Below are 22,023 nucleotides of genomic sequence, written 5' to 3' on the forward strand. Positions count from 1 at the left end.
TGCAACAAATAAATTACCATTTTAAGGAAGATATCATCAAATATATATTTTCTTCTCAGCAGATCTCACAGTAGGCCAAGGTTGAAATAAAAACTGTATATGAGGAATAAGAATCTTAAGAATTTATGACGCTCAGGCAAAACATCATTAAAATTTGCAAATATCATCAAGGTAAAACCTACTTAAATAACAAAAATGAAGCTTGTTAAACAGTGAATAGCAGTCACCCATGTACTAAACCTTCAAATATTTTACTTTAGAGCATCAAATTTTCATAAAGTTCATCAAGTATAGAATTCACCAAGACTTTGATGACTGACTTTTTCATAAGTATTAGTTATACTTTTCCGTTGAAAGTGAAATGACCTCGTTGTAATGCATCAAGAAAAGCCTTACCGAGACCTCAAAACAGTCCATCAGTCCGGAGCATAAAGGTCTTGAACGATTGTTTTGCACTATGGATTTTTGCACAAATATTTACCAGTACAACTTCTCATTGGCTTGCATTAAAAAATGCTCCTTTCCTTTCTTTTATATTGAGAAGCATATTTATAATCCAAGTTGTAAATATTTTTTATTCCGTTTAGAATTTATCATCAATTTTATATTTGCTCCTACAAAGTTGCAGCAGATTAGTGACTGATTTTATTTCACTCGCGCCAATTTCATTCGCGCCGTAGCTTGCGCGCATTTTCGGAACGTGTGGCGGACGCGGTGCTGCGAGGTATTATTTTGAAGTATTTCATATTTGGCTAGATAGTACCAGGTTGGAAGAAAGGAATAGTCCGTTTTTTACAAAATATATGATTAGCCAGTTAAAACAACCTATTAAGTCACCTGCAGGTATTTTTGGGCCTTTAAATCGAGCCATCCTACATGACATTCATAGATTCCATGACGGTTTTTCGTCCAGCAGATTTTCGTCTGACAATTTTTCGTCCGCAGATTTTCGTCCGACTTTTTTTCGTCTCGCATTTTTTCGTCTGTACATTTTTTCGTCTGTGCATTTTTTCGTCTGTACATTTTTTCGTCTGTACATTTTTTCGTCTGTACATTTTTTCGTCTGTACATTTTTTCGTCTGTGCGTTTTTTCGTCCGGACATTTTTTCGTCTACAATTTTAACGTAACCTAACCTAACCTAACCTAACCTAACCTAACCTAACCTAACCTAACCTTACCTACTGATGTTTGCCTACCGGGGGATAAGGAAAAAGTTACTTGCATGAATAGATTGCAAGCAATGGTAAGTCAAATATTTTTAGGTTAAGTGGTTATGCATCAGGCTTCAGGCCTTTGGCCTGAAGCCAGATACACAACAACTTAACCTAAAAATATTTGACTTACCATTGCCTGTAATCTCTCCTAAGGCATTGCCTTCGGCACTGCACTGCTTCGCCCCGAGTATTATTATGACGTCATTTGCCTCCACAGTTGAATAGCATTGTAGTATGTTTTCACTCAACCTTGGGTGAACAGGCGTAAAATTTATGGAACGAAAAAATGTCCGGACGAAAATATGTACAGACGAAAAAATATACGAACGAAAAAATGTCCGGACGAAAAAATGTACAGACGAAAAAAGGTACAGACGAAAAAATGCACAGACGAAAAAATGTACAGACGAAAAAATGCGAGACGAAAAAAAGTCGGACGAAAATCTGCGGACGAAAAACTGTCCGACGAAAAAATGTCAGACGAAATTTTGTCCGGACACGCATTCATATTATAGTTCACGGAATTCAGAATTGTGAGGCAGTGTAGGCTTATTTGTCTTGGACTGGATCAGGATCATAATCTTTAAATCGCTGTTTCTATATATCGAAGACTTACGAATATTGGATATTCTTGAAAAAAGTAGTCAAGTCTGGATTATTTATTGGCACTGACATTTGGTGCGGAAACAATAACAGTCTATCTGTATTGTATTTCAACATTAACCCTGCGGCCGCTGGGGGGGGGGGGCATATAGTTACCCCCCTTTACTTCTGTGACAATACCGTTGCAACGCAAAGAGATAGATAAGCAAAACTTTGGACACGTCTTCCTGAATACCTAGCCGAGATTGTGTGATGTGTCCAAATTTGGTGTTGATATCATTTGAGATGACGTCACAGTGACGTCAGAAGTCAAGTTATAGATTTGCGACTCAGTCTCCTCATGATATATCCGATTATATGAAACCAAATATACAGGACGACTATTGGTCAGGAACCAGACTGGAAAAAATACACGTTATGCCGAATCTGTCTGGCGGGATTGCACCGAAAATTTCAGCGCACGTCCGGCGTAACTTCGCATGGGCCGAATTCAGCGCATGGCGGCGGACGAATTTTTCTGCGCAGGGCGGTCGCATATTTTTTTGGTGAAAGACGGTCACCGAATTTATGCGGTACGCTGGTCAATATAGCAGCAGATTCGCCCCGCGGGTGGCTCTGGAGAGGTTGCGGGACGAGACGTCCCCGCCCCGGTCGTCGCGTGCTCGAACTGGCGATCCGCCCTGAGTCTACTCAGCGGAGGAACGGCCGCCCAGGTGAGGCCTCAACCTTCTATGGAAAACCTTGTTGAACGTCGCCAAACGTCGTTAAGCAATAGCAGTGGGTTCCTGCCCACTGCTGTATCGAGGGGAATGAGAGCGCGGACGATCTGGCAAAACTGGCGGCCGCCCTGCCCTCAAACGCCCGATCGCTGACCAGGGCGGTTCATTGTGCGGCCTCGCATCAGTGGCGCGACAACTGCTCAGAATCACTATTCCAATTCAAGCCACTCCTCGGGAGCACGCCGCCGCTCCCTATTCCCGCAGAGGACCGAGAGGATGCCATTTAGGTGCACCAGATGAGGGCGGGCCACTGGGGCCGCTCGCTCCAGTACGGCACCGAATCGGCTGTCTCCACTCCGCCGTGTGCCAGCAGTGCCCAGACAAGCGGTGCCCAGCGGCGCTCTGCACCGTGAGCCGAGAAGAGGCTGATGTGCCGGAGCACGTGCTGCTCCGCTGCCCGGCCCTCGCTGGCTCCCGCCGAGGTATTGGGTTTACGTGGAAATAAAAACTCATTCGGACGCTCAAACATGGGAGATCGTACAAAGCCCCGAAACACTCTGCCTGGCTGATATAGCCTTGATCAGTAGATGTGCATATGTGCTTTATATGAAAATGGCTTAATTTTCGCACAAATAGATACCTAATTTTTGGCGCAAATCACTCAGAAATTTCGGCGCAAAATCGCTTGTGCCGAATTTCGGCGCAAGAGGGTCTCATGGGCGTCCGGCGTAGTGTATGGGTGTTTTCCAGTCTGGGTCAGGAACTAGTTGGAAGTGTACTTAGATGTTTTAGGATAACAGCAGGTGCTATCTAGCTCATTGACAGTTGAGTTTCATGATCAGCGACATGAGAAGCGGTCCATATCGGAAAACGAAAAAAAAACTATGACGTCACTGTGACGTCATATTGAGTGCCACAACCACCAAACTTTCCTCAAATATTGCCTAGGTATTCATTTGAAGCTATGCCATGAACAGTACAAACAGGTCTTTCATTGCCGTTCAGTTTTTAATGCCACAAACAGTATTCTGGGCCCTATTTCACCGGTGATAGCAGCACGCTGCTATTACACGTCAAATTGGGTTTCCATGGAAACATCAACAAACCATGATGCCGTCAATCTGTGTGATGTCATCAAATATTGCTGCTAACATCCTCACGGCCGTGCGATCAGACAAATGTTATCAAACGCATTCAACGAGACAGCAACTCTGTTCCAAACGCAGCTCACGGATTACACGAAACGTCATTAGTGTGACCTCATCGCATTACGTCAGCTCGCGCAATTTGATAGTAGTGTGCTGCTATCACCGGTGAAACAGGGCCCTGAAGCCAGATAGAAACCAACTTTCGTCGCACGGGTGTCGGCGAATATAACCTTGAAAGTAGTTAGGGACTTGACGCTCTATTATTTTGCCGGTAATGGTTTCTCGAATTTCACGCATAGCGCATGGTACAGATGCTGCCACCGCTAGACACTTTCCATGAGCATCTGTAAAATTTGATGCTCTACAGTGAAAAATATTATTTCGTCGATAATTTTTTCTTTGTTTATGCTCTTCCTTATGCGTTCCGTTCTGTCTGAAACCGTTCAACTTGTTTTTTTATAAAGCATCGTTATCCCCAACATGGCAGTCTATGGGACACGCTGACTTCACATAATCAAGTTCTTGAAAGTTCGGATCAACGTACTGAGCGGCTCAGGTAACTGGTTGACTATTTTCTGAGTTGTCCTCGACTGATATGGACGGGGGACCTCTGTGACAAATAGTTTACTTTTACTCGGACAGAAAGAATGTAGAAAAATCTAACTAGCTCTTATTATATATGGGACTTTTTTTTGTATAGTGGTTAGTACATCTGCTCTCCCCTCCCCCTCCCCCACCCACCCCCAGCTTCCAAAACCACCTATCTGGACCTCCGGATGATACATGTCGGCACATTTACAGGTTTGACAGAATGTCTCGCGCCCGTCTCAGCTCCCGCAATATTCGCAACAATGGCGCCATCAATAAAGGTGTGGGCCACAAGATCAAGAAGCCCAACGCCAAGAAATCCAGCAAGAAGTTTACCAACATCCGGCCGTTTGGGGAGTTTCCACCATCGCCAAAGGTTAGTCCGTGAGAGGATCAACATAGTGGTCGCGAACTCGTACACTAATTTCAAAATGAAATGGCTCTCCGATGAGAACTTTGGTCCTTTATTTCTGGTGGCATCGGTCTCGCCGCGTACATCGAAATGTGATTTTTCTTCCATAAAGCTTATTGTTTGAGCGGACATGTATGGCCGACCGGCAGGACCAGAAATGTTACGGGGTGTACAGCGTTCGTCAGTGTTCGCACTCTTCGACAGTCGCTGCAGGACGAAGAGTTTACAAGTACTTCACAGTTTTGAAGTTAAATTCTTGCTAAGATTGCCCTTATTCTTGAATAAATGAGGACGGTAGCCGGTAGGTTAGGTACATAGGTGGATAATTGTGCTGGACTGGGGGTGTTCGAGCTCTCCCAATTCCACACCGGCTTGGCTTTGGAGGCGCTACAGACGGCGGAGGTCAAGGTCACCGCTAGGGCGGCGGCGAATTTGCTGTGCCCGAGCACCCCCAGCTCGGCACAATTCTCCACCTATGGATAGGTACCTTACAAACTTACCAAACATAAATCGGACACGGGCGGAGACGTAACGTGCCCTTACGCCGGTGCCGGTGCCGCGTGGCGCCAGCGGAATGGAGGGGAGGACTCTGCGTAAGCCGCGCCGGCGCTCTGTCGCGTAGCACACCGCGCCGGTGCTGTGTCTCATACCTAGTCGAAATCGAACGACTGTCAAGCCGCTGTTCCGTCTCAGTCCTCTTAGTTCACAAAACGTGGACAAAGAATAGGGGACAGAGGACAAATCTACCTGCTACCTACTAGGGTGGGGCGCCCACACTGGGCGCTGCTCGGCTTTGCTAACAAGCACACATCAAGGGTGTTTTAGGTCAGGCATGGAGTAGTTTCATGTTATTATTAACAGCCGCGAGGGGGGTGCGGAAAGGGTGGTGCGCTATTCACCATGCTCGGCAGTGCTTCGGTCTGGTGATGTGTAAGGTGGTCTCACTGGCGGATCCAGGGGTTCAGCGCGGGGGGGGCATACCAGGTCACGGAGCCAAACCTAGGGTACCCCCAAATCCTGTTTTCTCATCGGATTTAGGCCACTTATTTTTCGTCATAGCCCTGACACGAGTTTTTTTTTTCTAAAAAAAAAACAGAAATGGTAGGACACCTGACCCCCATTGGCAGATCCAGGAGGAGGAGGCATTTGGGACAAATACCCGGGCAGCGCCAGAAATCGACGAAAATTGGTGGGGCCGTTGGGGCCCTCAGCCCCTCAGAATGACTGGTGTATAGAGGCAGAGCCGACCCAGGGCCGCCGGTGTGGAACCTTAAGAGGTGCTAGCGTGGGACCATCAAAGGTATCGGTGTGGGTTCCCCAGAGGCAGTGGTGTGGGGCCCTCAGAGGCACTGGTGCAGGAACCACAAAGGAGCCCGTGTGGGCCCTCTAAGGTGCTGGTGTGAGGCCCTCACATGGACGTCGTTGTGGTGCCTCAGACACTGGTGTGGCGCTAAGCCCACACCATTCACAGATGGCTGTGTGTGGGGCCCTTGGAGTTGTTGGTGCGAAATGCGAATGCTTAATAACCCAGTAGGACCTCTCAGAGACCGACAAAGGGCCCTCAGAGGCCGGTAACAGGCCGTATGATGTCAACAATGGGCCTTCACAGGCCGGCAAGTGTCTTCAGGAGCCCTGTGGAATCCTTAGAGATCGGCATGGTACTCTCAGACGCCGGTGGGGCCCTCATAGTCACCGGTGTAGGACCTACAGAGTTACCGGTGGCTGGCTGCCAGAGGCACTGGTGTGGGGCCCCAGAGGCGCCGGTGTGGGACCCTGAGAGTCGCCGATGTGGGCCTCAGGAGACACTGGTGTCTCAGAGGTGGCGGTGTAAGGCCCTCAGACGCGTCTGTGTGGTGCCCTCACAGTCGCCGGTGAAGACTTTCAAAGGCATCGTTGTGGGAGTCCTCACTCCTCAGAGACACATGCATGGGGGCAAGGGGTCTTCAAGAGACCAGCAAGGGCCAGCAGAGGGTTTCAGGAGCCTTGCGGGATTCTGGAGACCGGCGTGGTACTCTCAGGCGTCACTGGGAGCCCTCAGACTCACCAGTGTGGGGCCCACAGAGTGCAGGTAGGTAGCCGTCAGATGCGCCTGTGAAAGACCTTCAGAGGCGCCAGTGTGGGGCCCTCAGAGCCGCCGCCGATGTAGGGCCTTAAGAAATATTGGTGTTAGTCCCTCAGATTGGCGGTGTTGGGCCCTCAAAGGCGCCGGTGTAAGACCCTCACAGGCGCCGTTATGAGCCCTCAGAGACACTGGTGTGGAACTGTGGAGCCGTTCCATGCGGGTATGGGCCAGGACCCTAATTAGAGCTGACGCTTAATAGGTCAGCAAGGTCACTCAGAGGCCAGCACAGGGCCCTCAGAAGCCGGAGTGGGGCCCTTATGGAGATGTGTGATGTGTGATGTGACTCAGGAGCCCGTGACTCTGTGAGGTGCCCTCACGAGGCCTGCGGGTCTTATCTCAGTCGAAATAAGGCACGCTTGGACCCTGAGCGGCCAATTGGCACTACAGGGTCTCTCGGGCCCATAGGGCACCATGCATCTAATGAGGCGGCACGCGCCCCTTGTGCCCCCCCCCCCCCTGGTTACGCTGCACTGGCTGCGGCCATACAGGTAAATCATATTCTAACCATCCCTATTCCCAAGCATAGGCGGCGGCCGATTCCTGCATGATTTGCGCAATATGAGTGCCATCGTTAGACAATACGGTCAAAAGGGTTGAAGCGGCATGACTCCCTGTGGTTAGAACTAAGAAGCAGCATATTTTTAGACAAAATAAAGCAATGACAACTAAATTGAGGTTACTAAAACCAGTGGCGCGGGAACCGGGAGGGGGGGACTAGCGGGGGCTGGGCCCCCCAGCCGAAAAGCTGGGGGGGGGGCTCGTAATGTATTTGAGCCTCCCCCCCCCCCAGCTGGAGGAATCGAAATCGGAAATCTACCAACATACCTAATTTCATAGATTCATACATAGGCGCGGGAACCGGGGGAGGGGGCAATGGGGGAAGCTTGCCCCCACAATTCTGCGGCCGTGGGGGCGGTCCACACAACTTTTCATGAGGCCAGGAACCGTTGGGCAGCTTGTCCTTCCCAAATTAGGGGTTGTGGGTCACATAGGAAGAAAGCATGTACGTAAGTGAAAAATCCACCTCTTTCACTGGCTCGGCAACTCATTTGACTTGACAGATTAAAACCTTTACTCCAGGTTGCCAGAACGGTAGTTTCTTCACTCAGCTGAGACGGAATGACTCACTTTTTGCATTTTTTCGTTTTTTTTTTTTGTTGTTGTTGTTGAAAAGACCAAAGTCTGAAAAATAAGTGGCCTAAAACCGGTGAGAAAACTAGATTTGGGGGTACCCTAGGTTGATCTCTATTATGGTTCAGCCCCCCCAGTCTGGAAGAAGTTCTCGCGCCGCTGACTAAAACGACTCTGATCACAAAAGTAGTTACTAGGAAGGCTTTCTAAACCATTTTTATTTAGTTCCTCGTTATAGGCGTAAGAAGTGTAAGTCTGAACGGGGGGGGGCATACTTGTACTGAATGCCCTCCCCAGGCTCCTGTCGGGGGGGGCATATGCCCCTAATGCCCCCCCCTGGATCCGCCAGTGGGTGGTCTTGAGTCTTCTGTCTTGCTATTGGGGCATTCCACGTCAAATCAAACACCGAAATCCGTCATCCCCTTCGATTTTTCTGAAAATTTGTAGGCAGACTGGGCATGGTTCAAAACTGAGTTACGTGTAATATTTTCGAAATTTGATAACGTATCGCCGAGATATAGGTCATCGAATATAGCCAAAAATGCCACACATCATTTTTTTAAATGCTTATAACTCTGGTTCCTTTTCTGGTATCAAAATGATATTAACAGGGTCTTGTAGGCAATTGATAAGGCTTTGATTTTTAATTATAAAATTGAATTGAAGTGACCTTGAAATGCATTTTACCTTGAATTAAAACATAAAAATTTAAATAGCAAAAAACACGCCACCTTCGATTTGAGTAATTTTTACATATTATGTCCGTCACAATGTTCCTAACCATCTGTGAAAAAATTGGAGTGGGCCATTCATAACTTTCGCGGGAAACACCGTTTTCATGCATCAACATCACGCAACCGCGCGTGACCTTGAAAGACAGAGTCAAGACATGCTTGCTTGTGTACACTTTCTGAAATGAATGATTGCTGATTAGTGATATCCCAAACTCTGCGAGAATGGAAATGCATAGTCATCGTAGTCAAGCATTCACGTTCCATTGTAAAAGTGTCTCAGGCAAACGGTATTTTGCGGTGAATTTTGAGCCGTGTGGAAATGCATCATGAAATAAATTCAACGAAAACATTATCACGCAACGATATCTTCACGTCTTTTAATCTTCACTATACGAAAGAACATACATTTTTGAGTATGTATGGGGAATTTCTAGTTAATCTGATAATAAATATGGCAGTTAGAGTCCTGCTACGAGTAACATGTCGCCAGCTGAGGCGGGATCGGCCGACGCGGGAAACGCAGCAGTCAAAATTTTGTGTTTACACGTTCATATTGCAATTGTTTACCAACCTATTTTCAGAATTCTTTCACCATAAGATTACCTGTACATTTCTTAGTCTTCTCACAAAATTTGACGCGAATCGAACGTAATCAGCGGTAAGGAGCGCGATGTAAAGACGGAACCGTTCCGTTCCGTCCCGGCACAGTCTACAATTCAGGCGGCGCGTAGCGGTCGGCGCCGGCTGCCGAGTCGCCGCGTCGCCGCGGCGACAGGATGTTCACTTTACACCGCTATTACTAGAACAGTTGTGAACCGATTTTCTTATTGCTTGCACGATGAGATGTGCAATTCAATTCTGGACAGGTAGCCGTAAGTAATTTCGCATCAATATTATGAGATATTGGCGAAAAACAGGAGGGGTGGGGCGAAATTCACTCTTCCCCCTCCACTGCGCGTGCTAACATACGTTTGCATATGTGCCATTTTCTTCAAAACTTATGAATGGCCCACTCTAATTTTTTCACAGGTTGTTAAGAATATGGTAGGCAATAAAATATATGAAAATGAGCCAAATCGAAGGTGGCGTGTTTTTTGCTATTTCAATTTTTGTGCTTAAGAACAGAGTTAAGCAAATTTCAAGGTCATATATTTAAGTCGATGCAATTCTAAACAAATGCTTAAGAAATTACCTAAACAGTAAGGTTTATTTCATTCAAATCAAACAAGTACAACCAAAGTTATGGTCGTTCAAAAATATAAAGATGCAACATTTTGTAAAAATTTGATGCCCTATATTTAGAAGACCTGTGGTCAGAATGTGCAAAAAACATCAATGTAATGTCCGGGGCGACACAGGAACTCGCTCACAAATTTATAATGAAATCGCTTATGGTAAGGTGCAAAACAGCCGATTTTTGTTCGATTTGACGTGGAATGCCCCTATTGTTCACAATTGCATAATGTAATGAGTCATCAGGTAATCCGAGTCATGTCGAGGTGCTAGGTATTCACATTTTTACGCAATTTAAATGCCAGCGACACCAAAAATTGTCAGCAAATATTGATTACGAAAGCGACAGGACCGCTTTACCGAGAAAGCTAGTTCTGAACATGAAGCATATCAAATACACGTTGTCACTTTTCGTGACGTCCATTTATGACGACAGCAAAAATATGTTTCAAACAAGTGTTGTGAAGCATGCGACTGTCATGAATCATGAACAAAAAATGGCCGTGCTGGGCACCGGTTGTCCATAGCAAGCCAGGAGTTTTCTATAATCTATCCGTGCTCGTTACGTTTATAAGTCATGATGATCTGAGTTTTCGTCAATCCAAATGTGCAAGCCTTCAATTACGTCCAGTTACACACTTGTTCTGCTCCGTCGTGTCTTTCATAAAGGCGGGGCTGAAAAAAGATCAATGTATTTCGCTGGTAGTACTGGCCTATTTACCTCACAGTTTACAGGCAGTTACCGCTCTGAAGAGCATTAGCAAGACTGAAAACAAACGTTAAGCAACATACGCAACATCGCACTACCATCTCCTTAAGCCGAAAGCCTCGACATTGGGTATCCCCTCCGCGCACGATATTTAATAATTCACAGCGATCTGCGTCCTTCAATCACTCGCGCCAGCTGCGCCTACTTATCCTGCCAGAGCTCGCTCTTAAAAGAGCGGAACTCGTCCAGTTTGGAGCCGCGGCCCGCGGACCGGTCGCCGCCCGTCTCGCGCATGGACTCGGCCTTCCGCTGGCTGAACTGGGAGCGGGCGGTCTGCGCGCTGCTGGCCGTACTCTGTCGCGCCGAGCGCAGCTCGGACAGCACCGAGTCGGCGCCGCCGCCGGCACCGGGCCGCGCTCGGCCGCCGCGCGACTCGTCCTTGAGGCCGCGCCACACATCGCCGCTCATCAGGTGCTCGTACTCCTCGGTTTTGCGCTCGTGAAGCCGCTGGGCGCGCAGGTCGTCGTCTCGCGTGTGACGCATCGGCCGGTAGTCGGCCATCAGGTCGCGCACCTTCTTGTCTCCGCTGGCCTCGGCGATGCGCTCGGTGCGCACCTTGGACCAGCGCTGCTCCTCGCGCTCCCAGTCGGGTACGAAGCCGAAGAGCAGCTCCTCGGCGCGCCGCAGCGCCGCTGCCGACGCCTCCGACCGGGCCTCGGCCGCCCCCTCGCCCGTCTCTTCCCGCTCGGCGGTCGGCTCGGATGGCGATGATCGCTGCTCGCCCTGCTGCGTCCCGGCAGCCGACTCGCTGACACGTTCGGCGGACTCTGATGTCGATTCGTGGGACTGTCGGCCTGTCTGTCGCTGCCCCTTCTCGTCTGCTGTCGCAAACTCCTGGCGAGATGACTGCTCCTCATGACGCGAGGAGGAACGCTCCTCGTGCCGGGAGGAGGATTGCTCCTCGCGTTGCGATGACCGTTCTTCTGCGACGGACGAGCGCTCGGTCGTGGCGGACTCCTGTCTGGAGCAGGATTCGGTCACCTGCTCCTGCTGCGTGGAGCTCGCCGCATTCTGCTCGGCCAGCGCCTTGTCGAGCGCGCGCCGCCGCCGCTCGGCCTGCTCCTGCGCGCGCGCCATCTCCTGGTCCGCCTGCAGCTCCTGGGCGGCGCGCTCCTGCCGGCGCTGCTCGCGCTCCTGACGGAACCGCTCGGCCTGCTGCTCGACCAGTTCCAGTTCCTCTAGCTGCCGACGTTTCTCCGCATCGGCGCTCTGCTGCCGCTCCTGGCGGCGGCGCTCGCGCTCCTCGCGCTCTGCCTCGGCCTCGCGGCGCTGCTGCTGAGCCTGCTCCTCGGCCAGCTCGGTCTGTCGACGCTGCTCCGCCTGTCTGAGCTCCTCCTCGACGTCCGACAGGCGGCTGTCGGGCCGCAGACTGACCGGCTCGGACAGGCGGCTGTCGGGCCGCAGACTGGCCGCCTCGTCCAGGGTGCTCGTGTTGCTCGTCTGGCGATTCATGCCGCGCGCCTGGCCCCGCAGCGTATCCTCGTCATCGAAGTCGTCGGCGGCGAACTGCCGCACGATGTCGTCGACCAGCCGGTCGGCGCCGGCGGTCCGCGAGCGGCGAGACGACGCCGACAGCTCCTCGATGTCCACCTCGGACGTGTTCGGTCGGGCCGGCCGCGTGGCGCGCTCCCGGCCGATCGTCGACGCCTGAGAGAGCACCTCGTCAATGTCGACGTTCGTCGAGTGCGAGTCGGTGCGCTCCCGGTGTCGGTTGGCCCAGGAATCCTCAGCGCCGCGGCCGCCCGTGTCCTGCAGGAAGTCGCGCACCAGGTCGTCGGCGAAGGCGGAGGCGCTGCGGAAGCTGTCACTGCCGCCGCGGCGACTGCCGAAGCCTGAGTCCTGCCGCCTGCCGAAGAACTGGTCGATCTCGGCGCCGTACCGGGAGAAGATGTCCTCCTCGTCGCGGCGGCGGCGCTCTTTGCGATCGCGCATCTCGCGCACCAGCGTCTCGGCGCGCCGCACGGCGTCCTCGAAGAAGTCGTCGGAGCCGGTGCGGCGCAGCTCGCGCTGGCGGCGCCACCGCGCCTCCTCCTCCCGCCACGGGTCGTCATCGTCGCGCGCAAAATCGCGCGCCAGCTGCTCGGCGCGCCGACTCGCGCTGTCGAAGAAGTCGCTGCGCCCGCTGCGGTCCCTCTTGCGGTCGAAGAAGGTGGCGACCAAGTTGTCGACCTCGCGGCGAATCTGCTCGCTGCGCGCGTTCAGTGAGCTGCTGTCGTCTCGGCGGACGGCGCGGCGCGCCTGTTCGTACCGATCCTCGTCCGCCAGCAGCCGCTCCAGCTCCCGCAGGATCCCGCCGCCGCCGCCGGCGCGTGGGGAGGCGGCGGCGCGGCTGCCGGCGGTGCTGAATGTGTCCAGGTGATCCGTCTGCAGCGAAGCGCTGCGTCCTCCGGTGCCCAGGCGGCGCGGCTCGGCCCGGCTCGAGCTGCTGGTCTGACTGACCTCGCTGACCTCACTGACCTGGCTGCGCTTGGTAACGCTCTGGCGCTGCGTGGCACCACCGCCCAGGTCGGCCACGGACGTGGTCTGGCGGCTCTCGCTCTTGCTGACCGAGCTGGACTGGCTGGTCTGCTCTCCATCGGCCAGCTGGCGGCGCGACTGCGCCTCGGAGCGCTCGTTCACCTTGTTGTAGGTGTCCTCCGAGTGTTCGACGCCGCCGCCGTCGAGCCGGCGCGCACCCTTCTCGTGCCGGTCGAACTGCTGCACGCTGCGCGACGCGGCGCTCTGCACGCCGGCCTCGTGCGCCGCCTCGGACTCGATCTGGCTGCGCTCACTCATGGTGACATTGCCGCGCTGCTCGTGCCGGGACTGGCGCTGCACGCTCGACTGGCCGCCGCCGGTGGCCGTCTGCACGGCGGCGCTCTCGGCGCTGCTCTCGAAGCTGCCGCCGCGCTCCATGGTGAGCGGGCGTGACAGCCGCGCGGGTCGGCACTGCCCGTCAGAGGCCGGCTCCGATGTCGGTCGCCGGGTCACGACAGGTGGCCGCGGCTGTGGTCGGCGGACAGGCTGACCGGCCGGCTGCCGCCCTGCGGACTCGCTCACCCTCAGTCACTGCTGGTCCGCTGGCTGGTCCGGTATCTCGCGGAGTGCGTCTCCCCACTATGTTATCACTGTCCCCGCGAGGTGTCCGTGTCGCGGCGGCGGGCTGCGGCGCTCTGCGGACGGACGCCACTGCCGCCGCCCTCTCCAGGCCCCGCTGGTGCCAGACGCCGACGCGGCGAAGATTCCAGTGCCGGTGCCTATTTCGGGCGGCGTAACCGAACCGCGGGCGCTAGGGAGGCTGCCAGCGCCTGCCGGCTGGCCGCCAGACGCCGACGGCACCGCCTGCCGCGCGCCGACCGAGACCTAGTCAGGGGGCTAAATCGACGACACCGCCCCCGCCGCGGCACAAATGTTTCCGTGACTAAGAGGGCTGACTAACTATGAAGCTGTTTGGGAAGCTGCCATGGTTGTTCGTGACGTCACCAGTTTTTGGTGCGTTCAGATGTGGGGGCGACGCGCTTTCGTCGAGACCGGCTGGCTGACCAAGTTCTGACGTCATCTCAATGTCGTCGTCTTAACGGTGACGTCATTTGAGGCGCTGACGTGCCTTTGGACGAGAGAACCTACCTCGTTACGAAATGCCTATTTTGGCTCAGAGCTTTATACGCCTTAGGTCCTTCGTCAGCATGTATCGGAAGAGTTCTCGAGAACGAACACTTTGTGGCCGATTGTCCTAACACTCTTGCGGAATGCACTGAAGCCTGTAGCTCAGAGCTGGGCGCTGCTCCAGTGTAGTTGGACTACCGCCTGAGCAGCGAGTCGCCTGTTCGTGCTGTCCATTGGCCGCTTCCCATGCCGCCATCACATCGAAAAGTCGCTCGGCTAGGTGCGGCGTGCCTCCGTTTTTACGCTGTATTGATAGTCACGGCACTGGCGTCCGGGCCGGCGGTATGTTTTGGACAGGGTGTTGGCAGCCGGATCAGCGGTCTATTTTGGCAGCGGCGGACGCCATCAAAGTAACGACCGGCTTACGATATCCGCTGTTTATGGGAGACATGGAATTGAGATTTTGTGGCGTTGTTTGTTTGTCCATAAATAGGTTAAGAAGTCAGTGCTTTTGTGGCAAACGATATGCGTAAAATATTTTGCTTTTAAAGGCGCGTTGAATCAAATTATGACTCAAAGGTATTGTTATTCTTGTTAGCGAAACGACTGAAACCGATCTCCGTCGCTAAAACCGTTTCGTAATCAAGTTATATGTTGCTGCTTACATTTTAGGGAAGTCTAGATGCCAATATCCGATGAAGCTTGAGTGTCTTGATTCCAAACTACTTCACGATAACTATCGGCTGTTTTTATTATATTTGATATAACATCGCATATGGAATGTGGATAAATAGCTCAACTAATACAATGTGTCCGCCCGGCTGGTGGAAACATTTGCAATTTTCGGCCTACCGTTTGTTAGACGCTGCTTCCATATGCTGTTCGGTGCCATTACTGACTCCCCCCTCCCCACACCGCTACCCACTGGGCTGAACTCCTCCCCCTCCCCTCCCCTGCAGGTGAAGCCGTCGGACCGCCTACCCAGTGCGACCACGTCGCCGGCCGACTCTGAGAGTACCACCGCCGCCACCACCGACTCGGCCAAACGGTTCTTCCGCAGCCGCGACCTCAACAGGAAGGCCACCGTCGTCATGTCCAAGGAGCTCAAGTGAGTGCGCGGCTCGCTCTCCGCCTCCACACTGCCCCGTTTCCCCGCCCCATCTCCTGACGCACCGTCCCGCTTCCCATCTTCCAGCCTCCCACTCCATCCGCCCCCGGTTTTATGGGCGGTGCTGCTGGGTCCGCAGCGCCCGCTGTTGGGGCTCCCGACAGCCGAAAGTAGACGACTGGCCCCCACTCTGGGGGGCCACAGTGAACCTGTGACAGGTCACATGTTTTGACAGGGAGGGGAACTCTACCTCTCACTCTCAACGAAAAATCGACGTGATCATGGCATTTCATCAATCATCTTCTTTTTATTTGGGTTCTTATTTATGCATATGACTTTCCGTGATCCATCTTTGTTAGCCCGCCGTGCTTTCATATAGCGCCAATCAGGCTTGAGTTTTGTTCTCGCTTTTGTCCATTACTGACTTCATGTTGTTCTTGTAAAGCTGTCGTTACAGCTATTTCTATTTACTGGCACCGTCACTGCCCGTGTCAGTAGGGCAAGTGAAGCCTCGTTGGCACCGTGACTAGGTCGATCGCTATCAGCTTTTCTGGTCTTACGTGTTCTGCAGTCTAGTGATCGGTGACGGTTTCGGGAACAATCTGAATAGGCGGAACTTTGGCTGTTGTGTGAGATTTGGAGTACCTATGTGATGAGAAGTATCCTATCTATTTTGAGCGCGCTTGTCGGCGGGCTATTTTGTTCGAACTGTCGACTCTAGTCTACATTGTTTTTGACGCCAAAGCCAACAGCGGACCAATCATGCTGTTGGCAGCTGCCGAACGGGGACGGAGGTGGGGGGGGGGGGGATCTGGGGTGCCAGTGCTCCGGTAGTACGTCATCACGGGGAGGGCGGTACTGCGTGATGTACGACTCAGGTCATCCTTATTATCAGCACTGCTCAGTCACTCCCACTGACTTTTTTGGAGATTAGGACGTACCGCCCCACATGCTTGCTCCGATCACTGTCTATTGCAGCGATTTTGAAGAATTCTGATGTCGGCCGCCTTTCCCCTGCGACTAGTGCCCGGCCGGCTGACGGCCCCTCCTCTCCCGCAGATACCAGGTGACCAGCGGCGGTCTGGTCCGCACGCCGGCCCCCACCCGCCGCGGGCCCTACAAGAACGTCCGCGTTCCTCCGGCGCGGTCAGCCACTGCCACCTCCACCTCCACCTCCTCTGGCGGCGGCTCCCGGCTGACAGAGCAGCAGCGCGAGCTCCTGGCGGCCATCGAGAGCTTGGACGCCCCGGAGCCGGCCTCGCCGCGTCCCGGCACGCCGGCCACGCCGGGCACGCCGTGCACGCCGGCCAGCTCTCTGCGTCTGGAGCTGGAGTCGGAGGAGGAGGAGGTGTCCCCGGTGCGCCGCAGCCCGCGCAAACACCAGCCCCCGGCGGCAGCGGGTACCCCGCGGCAGCAGAAGAGGACGGTGGTCGCCGCCGGCACCCCCACCACCAGTGGTCAGGGGACGCCGAGCGGCGCCGGCACCCCGCTGCGCCGCAGTCCCCGCAAACTGAGCCGTCCGCTGCCGGCACTGGCGGCCGCCGGCACGCCAACACACGCCGAGAACGAGGGCCCCACCCGACTGACACTGACGCCGCGCCGCAGTCCCAGGAAACACCAGCAGTCGACACAGGTTCGTTACGCGTGGAATGGAAGAGAGGCAGGCAGGCAGACAGCAGTTAACACAGGTTTGTTACACCGTACACGGGGAGGGGGAGAGGGACTGACAGGCAACAGTCGACACAGATATCGTCACGGTAAGGTTAGAACGGTGGCGATACAGGCTCGTTAAACTTCAGGTTTAGAGAAGAAGAGCACAGCAGTCAACACAGGTTTGTTTTACGGGAAGAGGAGCTCGAGTTTACATAGTCAGGGGCGGACGGGGCGACAGTGTGGTATGTAGGGTGTTGCCGACTGCGCAATCAATTATTGTGACGTCGGTGCGGTGACTGCTTGTTTCATCAGCTTTCCTTGCGACCTTATGCATTCCTTGTCAATAAGTTGCCGTCTTATCTAAATGTGTTCGTCGGTTGTCGGCAGCCCGTTGACTATATGTCCCCTATCAGCCCCTCATAACCTTAAACCTCCCCACACTTCCCGCTATCCCCACGATAAATCCCATGCGCTCACTCTATGATCCCTCGCCCGTATGACTTCCCATGCTAACTCGTCTGCTACCTGCTTTATAAGCCTTACTGATGGTTTCCTTCTCGGCAGGCGGCGTCGGCGGCGTCCCCAAGTGGGCAGCGCACGCCGCAGGCCGTCTACGACCGACTCGAGGAGGCTCTGCTGAAAATGGAGGCCGGAGAGGACAAGGAAAACGAGTCGCCGCAGCGCAGGAAGAAGGACGAACAGCCCAAGTTCTACTCCATCTTCTACCGGCGAGCGGACGGCAGCAGCGGCTCGCGCAGCGCGCCCGCGCCCGCCCCTGCCCCCGCCAGCGCAGCCGCCAAGTGAGTCATGTCGGGGAAACGGAGGACGCACGGAGTGAGGCTTTACGGTATATTTGACTAAATGCAATGCATTTGGGCTGTGCTGAACGTATCGACATGTGGCTTATGAAATTTCATAGTTGATTTTTTCAGACGAATACGTATGTGATGCGCTGAATGCACTAGATCGCTAAGTTCGAACACCAGAACACACCTGTTCCCCCCCCCCCCCCCACACTCACACAACACACACTAGCACCCAGCCCGGCCCGTGTGACCGTCCTGCCCGTCCGCCTCCCCCAGGAGCGGCCGTCTGCCGGCGCGCTCTGCCGATGACGGTCTGGAGCAGCTGGTGATCGACGCCGGTCAGCGTCAGTTCGGCGTGACCACGTGCAGTGCGTGCTCACTGGTCTACACCATCGGCGACCCGGAGGACGAGGCGACACACGCGCGCCACCACACGGGCTACGTCAGCGCGCTCAACTACTCGGTGAGCACCGGCCACCGGCGGCCGTTATGGCGACGAAACAGAAGGGCTATCTGGCAGTATTGCCGTGGAAGGACCCTCAGTAGGTGATGATGAGCGCTGCAGTCAGAACACCCTGAAACACAAAACAGCATCAGAAACTTCCAGGGCGTGCGTTGGTTACCAAGAGCCTCTCCCGCTCTTACCAGGAGTGGCCCTACCGGCCTGCTCTTTCCCTGCCTTCTGCCCGCGCCTGCCCCTTACCGAGTCGTGGTGTGACGATGCGTCCTCTCCCGTCCTCCAGGGCTGGAAGAAGGAGCGCGAGGTGGGCAACTACGGTGAAGGCCGGATCATCATGGTGACTCCCAAGGACCCGCCGCACGCCTGGAGGAAGGTGGACAGCGTGCTCAGCATCGTGGACGGCGAGCTCGGCTTCGTCGGCATCGGAGTCCGAAACCGGGAGGAGTCCAAGGTAGGAGGAGTGCGGAGCAGGGGGAGTCTAAGGTAGGAAGAGTCCGCAACCGGGGGAGTCAAATGTAGGGGAGTGGGAAACAAGGAGGAGTCCAGGGGTCCACAACAGGAAGGGGTCCAGGGTAGGAGTACAAATTACGACTGCCGCGTACTGGAAGTGTGAGCCTAGCAGTCCACGTGCAGAATATGGTGAAAGGGCATGACTGTGTGCATGAAGATGTAGATATATGTGGGGTTCGGTAATGGGATGCGTCGCGGATATCTGATTGCTATCTTTTAGTACCGATCATGAACGAATGATAAATGTGTGTTCGTTTAGTTCATCTCATCGTTTGTTTTGTTTGTTTTGTTGGGTTAGTCCCTTTCGGTCTGACAAGACCATTTCAGAGCCGGAAGAATGATAGGAATTGGGGGGAGACATTGGTCTGGGTAGGCACCCTAGTGAGTCACTGGGGCTGAGCCCGTCCGAATAGACAGGCCGACCAGCCCCCCCCCCCCCCCCCCCACCCAAGCACTCTCTTCACCCGGCTACGGGTGTGCTTCCTTGGGAGCAGCGGGGCCGCTCCAAGGGTGCATGCCCACATGAGATAAAGCTGCCTGTCCAGTCCGGACCAAGGGTTGCGGCGTGGAGGAGAAGGATTTGAACGTCTTGAGGATAAAAGCGACGGACGGGTCTAAATCTCACCGCTGAGGCCGGAAAGAAGACTGTGTCACAAATTGTTTTGTGAGTTAGATACAAGAGGGGTTTTCTATGGCTAACGATAACCCCTTAAGATCCGTGAAAGCAATCATGGCTGCGATGATCACCATTCATGTCAGTGACACGGCACTAACCGCCTTCCCCACACCGCAGGTTTTCTTCTACGTGGTGGGGCGGCAGATCGTGGGCTGCCTGGTGGCGGAGCCGGTGAACCGCGGTTTCCCCGTCCTGCCCAGAGATGGCAGCACGGGCGTGCGCTGCGCCACAGAGCCGAAGCCGTGCCTGGCCGGCGTCTCGCGCGTCTGGGTGCACCGCGACTACCGGCGCCGGCAACTCGGATCACGACTGGTTGAGGCCATGAAGTGAGTGCTGCTGAATTATTCTTGGGCATTACCCCGCTCTTGATCATACAGCGGGGCGATCAAGCTCGCTTACCGCTTAACCCGTTTCATTGAATTTCGGTAAATGCTTACTAAGCTTTTTGAAACAGTTATCAGATTAGTGTCTCGATTCACTGCACTGCTTATTGTTTTGCCACGTATGAATACAGATGAGTAAGGTGTTTACCGCGGTATACGGCTGATGGTTGCTTGCCGTCAATTTTTATAACACCTGCTTCACATGTACGTTTGTAAATCGCGTCCCGCTGACTGCGGGCTGTCCCGACTGGCGTACCTGTAACCGTGACCTCTCCCCTCCCCCAGGAGCCACTTCTCGGTGGCGCCGCTGCGCTGGCAGGACGTGGCCTTCTCCGACCCGACCCCTGACGGCCTGCAGTTCGCCTCGGGCGTCACCGGCTCGCCCGAGTTCCTCGTTTACAACCAGTGAGCGCCGGCCGGCCGGCCGGGCGGGGACGGGAGGGGACCGCGGACGGACCGCAGGGACCACGGACCGTAGGGACCGCGGACCGTCAGATGGAGGGACCGCGGACCGCCTGATGTAGGGGACCACGATTTGTCAGGGCTGTGCTATTCGTTCCTGAGTCGAGGTAAAGGAATAGCACACGAGCTGTTTTTATTTGTCGTTTTTTTTTTCCTTCAATTTAGATGTTTTCGATTTTTTCCATTTTAACCGTTTCTTAGAGATATTCTGTTGTCCAGGGATACTGTATTTTGGCGGAGATTTGGGCATCGTTTGTCTGAATGTGTTTTTATGGAGTTGTGTGTGTTCTGGCGAGTGGCAAACCCTTTTGAAAAGCTGGATGGGTGCTAGTTCATATTTGAAGTTAAAGCATATGCATCTTTGGACGGAATCCACACTAAGTGCGCCGGGAAGGCTTAACGAATGTATGAAGTGCTGACACGGAGCCTTACTAGCATTACCTTCTGTGCTGAGTTTGGACAATAAGTGAGCTCAGTGGGCTATCGCTGGCCGATCAGAGTGGTCCGCTAACCCAGCTGTTTTTTGAGCGGGCTCTCGATTTCGAGGGATCCTAATACAGGGGGAGCGCATGTGTCTATAGCGGCGTGGTGAGTGCCTTTAGAGTTTGTATAGCACATATATCCCGGCGCGTCGCGGCGGGAGGGGTTAAGCCTGCCGGTGGTGTAGCCTGCCAACGAATTCGGAGCGGCCCCGGCCCCACACCGGGCCCATTACCGCGGCTTTGTGACATAGACCTGCGAGCGTTTGGATGGTCACGTTCTTTGATGAATAAAAGCGAAAGGAATTTCCATCCTGGTGTAAATGCGATGGCCAATATCTGTCTTGGCGAGTCACCGCAGTCCCGACGGACTCATATATTGTCTGCGGTGATGGGTTTGAGTCAAAGAAGATAAGTGCGAGGATATAGCAGAAGGAAGCTGGAAGTTTCGTTCGCTACCAGTCACAAAGTTTGCGTAGTTGCAGCGAAGTCCCGTCACCGTACGAGTAGTGTTGCGTTCTGTCTGTCAGCGTTTGCCGTCTGGACACTGCGATCAGGAGCCGGCCGGCAGAGGGCACCGCTGTGCCGCCGAGACCTAAACAACGGGTCGGGACAGTTTGATGAACCGTGTCTAGAGAGTGCAATGCTGGATGACCGTATCAACACAAAGAGGTGCGGGCTGGACAGCTGACTGGATAGGGATGGATGGCGAGATGAGATGTAGGCAGGGAGTGTGTGGAGTTTTGTTAGAATGCTGAATGTACAGAGGATGGAGGATCCGAGGATGCCTAATAGTGGGTGGGATGGTGTTGAAGGGCTAGATCTACATATAATGGAGAACCAGAGGCTGGATGGCCGGTGGGTGGTGGCAACTTACGGCTGCGCGGCTGATGGTGAAACGCTACGATTCGGGGATGACGGGAGTGATCCATGGACGAGCACTGACGACTTCAGAATGGTGTTCCGCTTTTCAGTCACAAGCTTCTATTGACTGGAACGTTGTGTTGCTTATCACGCAGTCAAAGCGTGTCCATAGTGGGCGTAGGGTCACAAGAACAAATTGTGTCACTCAACCTGTGTGATGCGGCGCAGTATATCATTTCAGGCAACTTATTTATCTGGGAATGGAGTCATCAGTCTGTAGCCAGCTAAACATCAGGACTTGACGTATTCTCGGCTACTGCTCTGACCTATGCTAAGACCATCCTAGCGATTTTAGAATAAACG

At 53.8% G+C, this 22,023-nt stretch overlaps 2 protein-coding genes across 4 annotated transcripts; one reads left to right on the forward strand and one right to left on the reverse strand.

Annotated features, from left to right (window-relative positions):
- The first annotated feature begins 211 nt into the window (after positions 1–211).
- LOC122386311 (N-acetyltransferase ESCO2-like) lies at positions 212–21,106 on the forward strand. Of its 3 annotated transcripts, XM_043375385.1 has the most exons (10): positions 659–724; positions 4,150–4,241; positions 4,487–4,649; positions 15,219–15,367; positions 16,427–17,000; positions 17,585–17,820; positions 18,103–18,289; positions 18,570–18,737; positions 19,590–19,798; positions 20,141–21,106. In XM_043375385.1, exons 3-10 carry the CDS (start codon positions 4,497–4,499, stop codon positions 20,262–20,264), a joined length of 1,800 nt encoding a protein of 599 aa, XP_043231320.1. In that variant the 5' UTR covers positions 659–724; positions 4,150–4,241; positions 4,487–4,496; the 3' UTR covers positions 20,265–21,106. The 3 variants fall into 3 exon arrangements, with proteins under 3 accessions (XP_043231319.1, XP_043231318.1, XP_043231320.1); XM_043375384.1 differs by lacking the exons at positions 659–724; positions 4,150–4,241 and adding an exon at positions 212–434; XM_043375383.1 differs by lacking the exon at positions 4,150–4,241 and having other exon boundaries at positions 620–724.
- Positions 10,582–14,012, reverse strand: LOC122386309 (trichohyalin-like). Its single transcript, XM_043375382.1, has one exon. It carries the CDS (start codon positions 13,567–13,569, stop codon positions 10,816–10,818), a length of 2,754 nt encoding a protein of 917 aa, XP_043231317.1. The 5' UTR covers positions 13,570–14,012; the 3' UTR covers positions 10,582–10,815.
- Positions 21,107–22,023: the final 917 nt, after the last annotated feature.

The sequence above is a fragment of the Amphibalanus amphitrite genome, unplaced genomic scaffold (assembly GCF_019059575.1).
Source record: "Amphibalanus amphitrite isolate SeventyFive unplaced genomic scaffold, NRLGWU_Aamphi_draft 000246F_arrow, whole genome shotgun sequence".
NCBI lineage: Eukaryota > Metazoa > Arthropoda > Thecostraca > Balanomorpha > Balanidae > Amphibalanus > Amphibalanus amphitrite.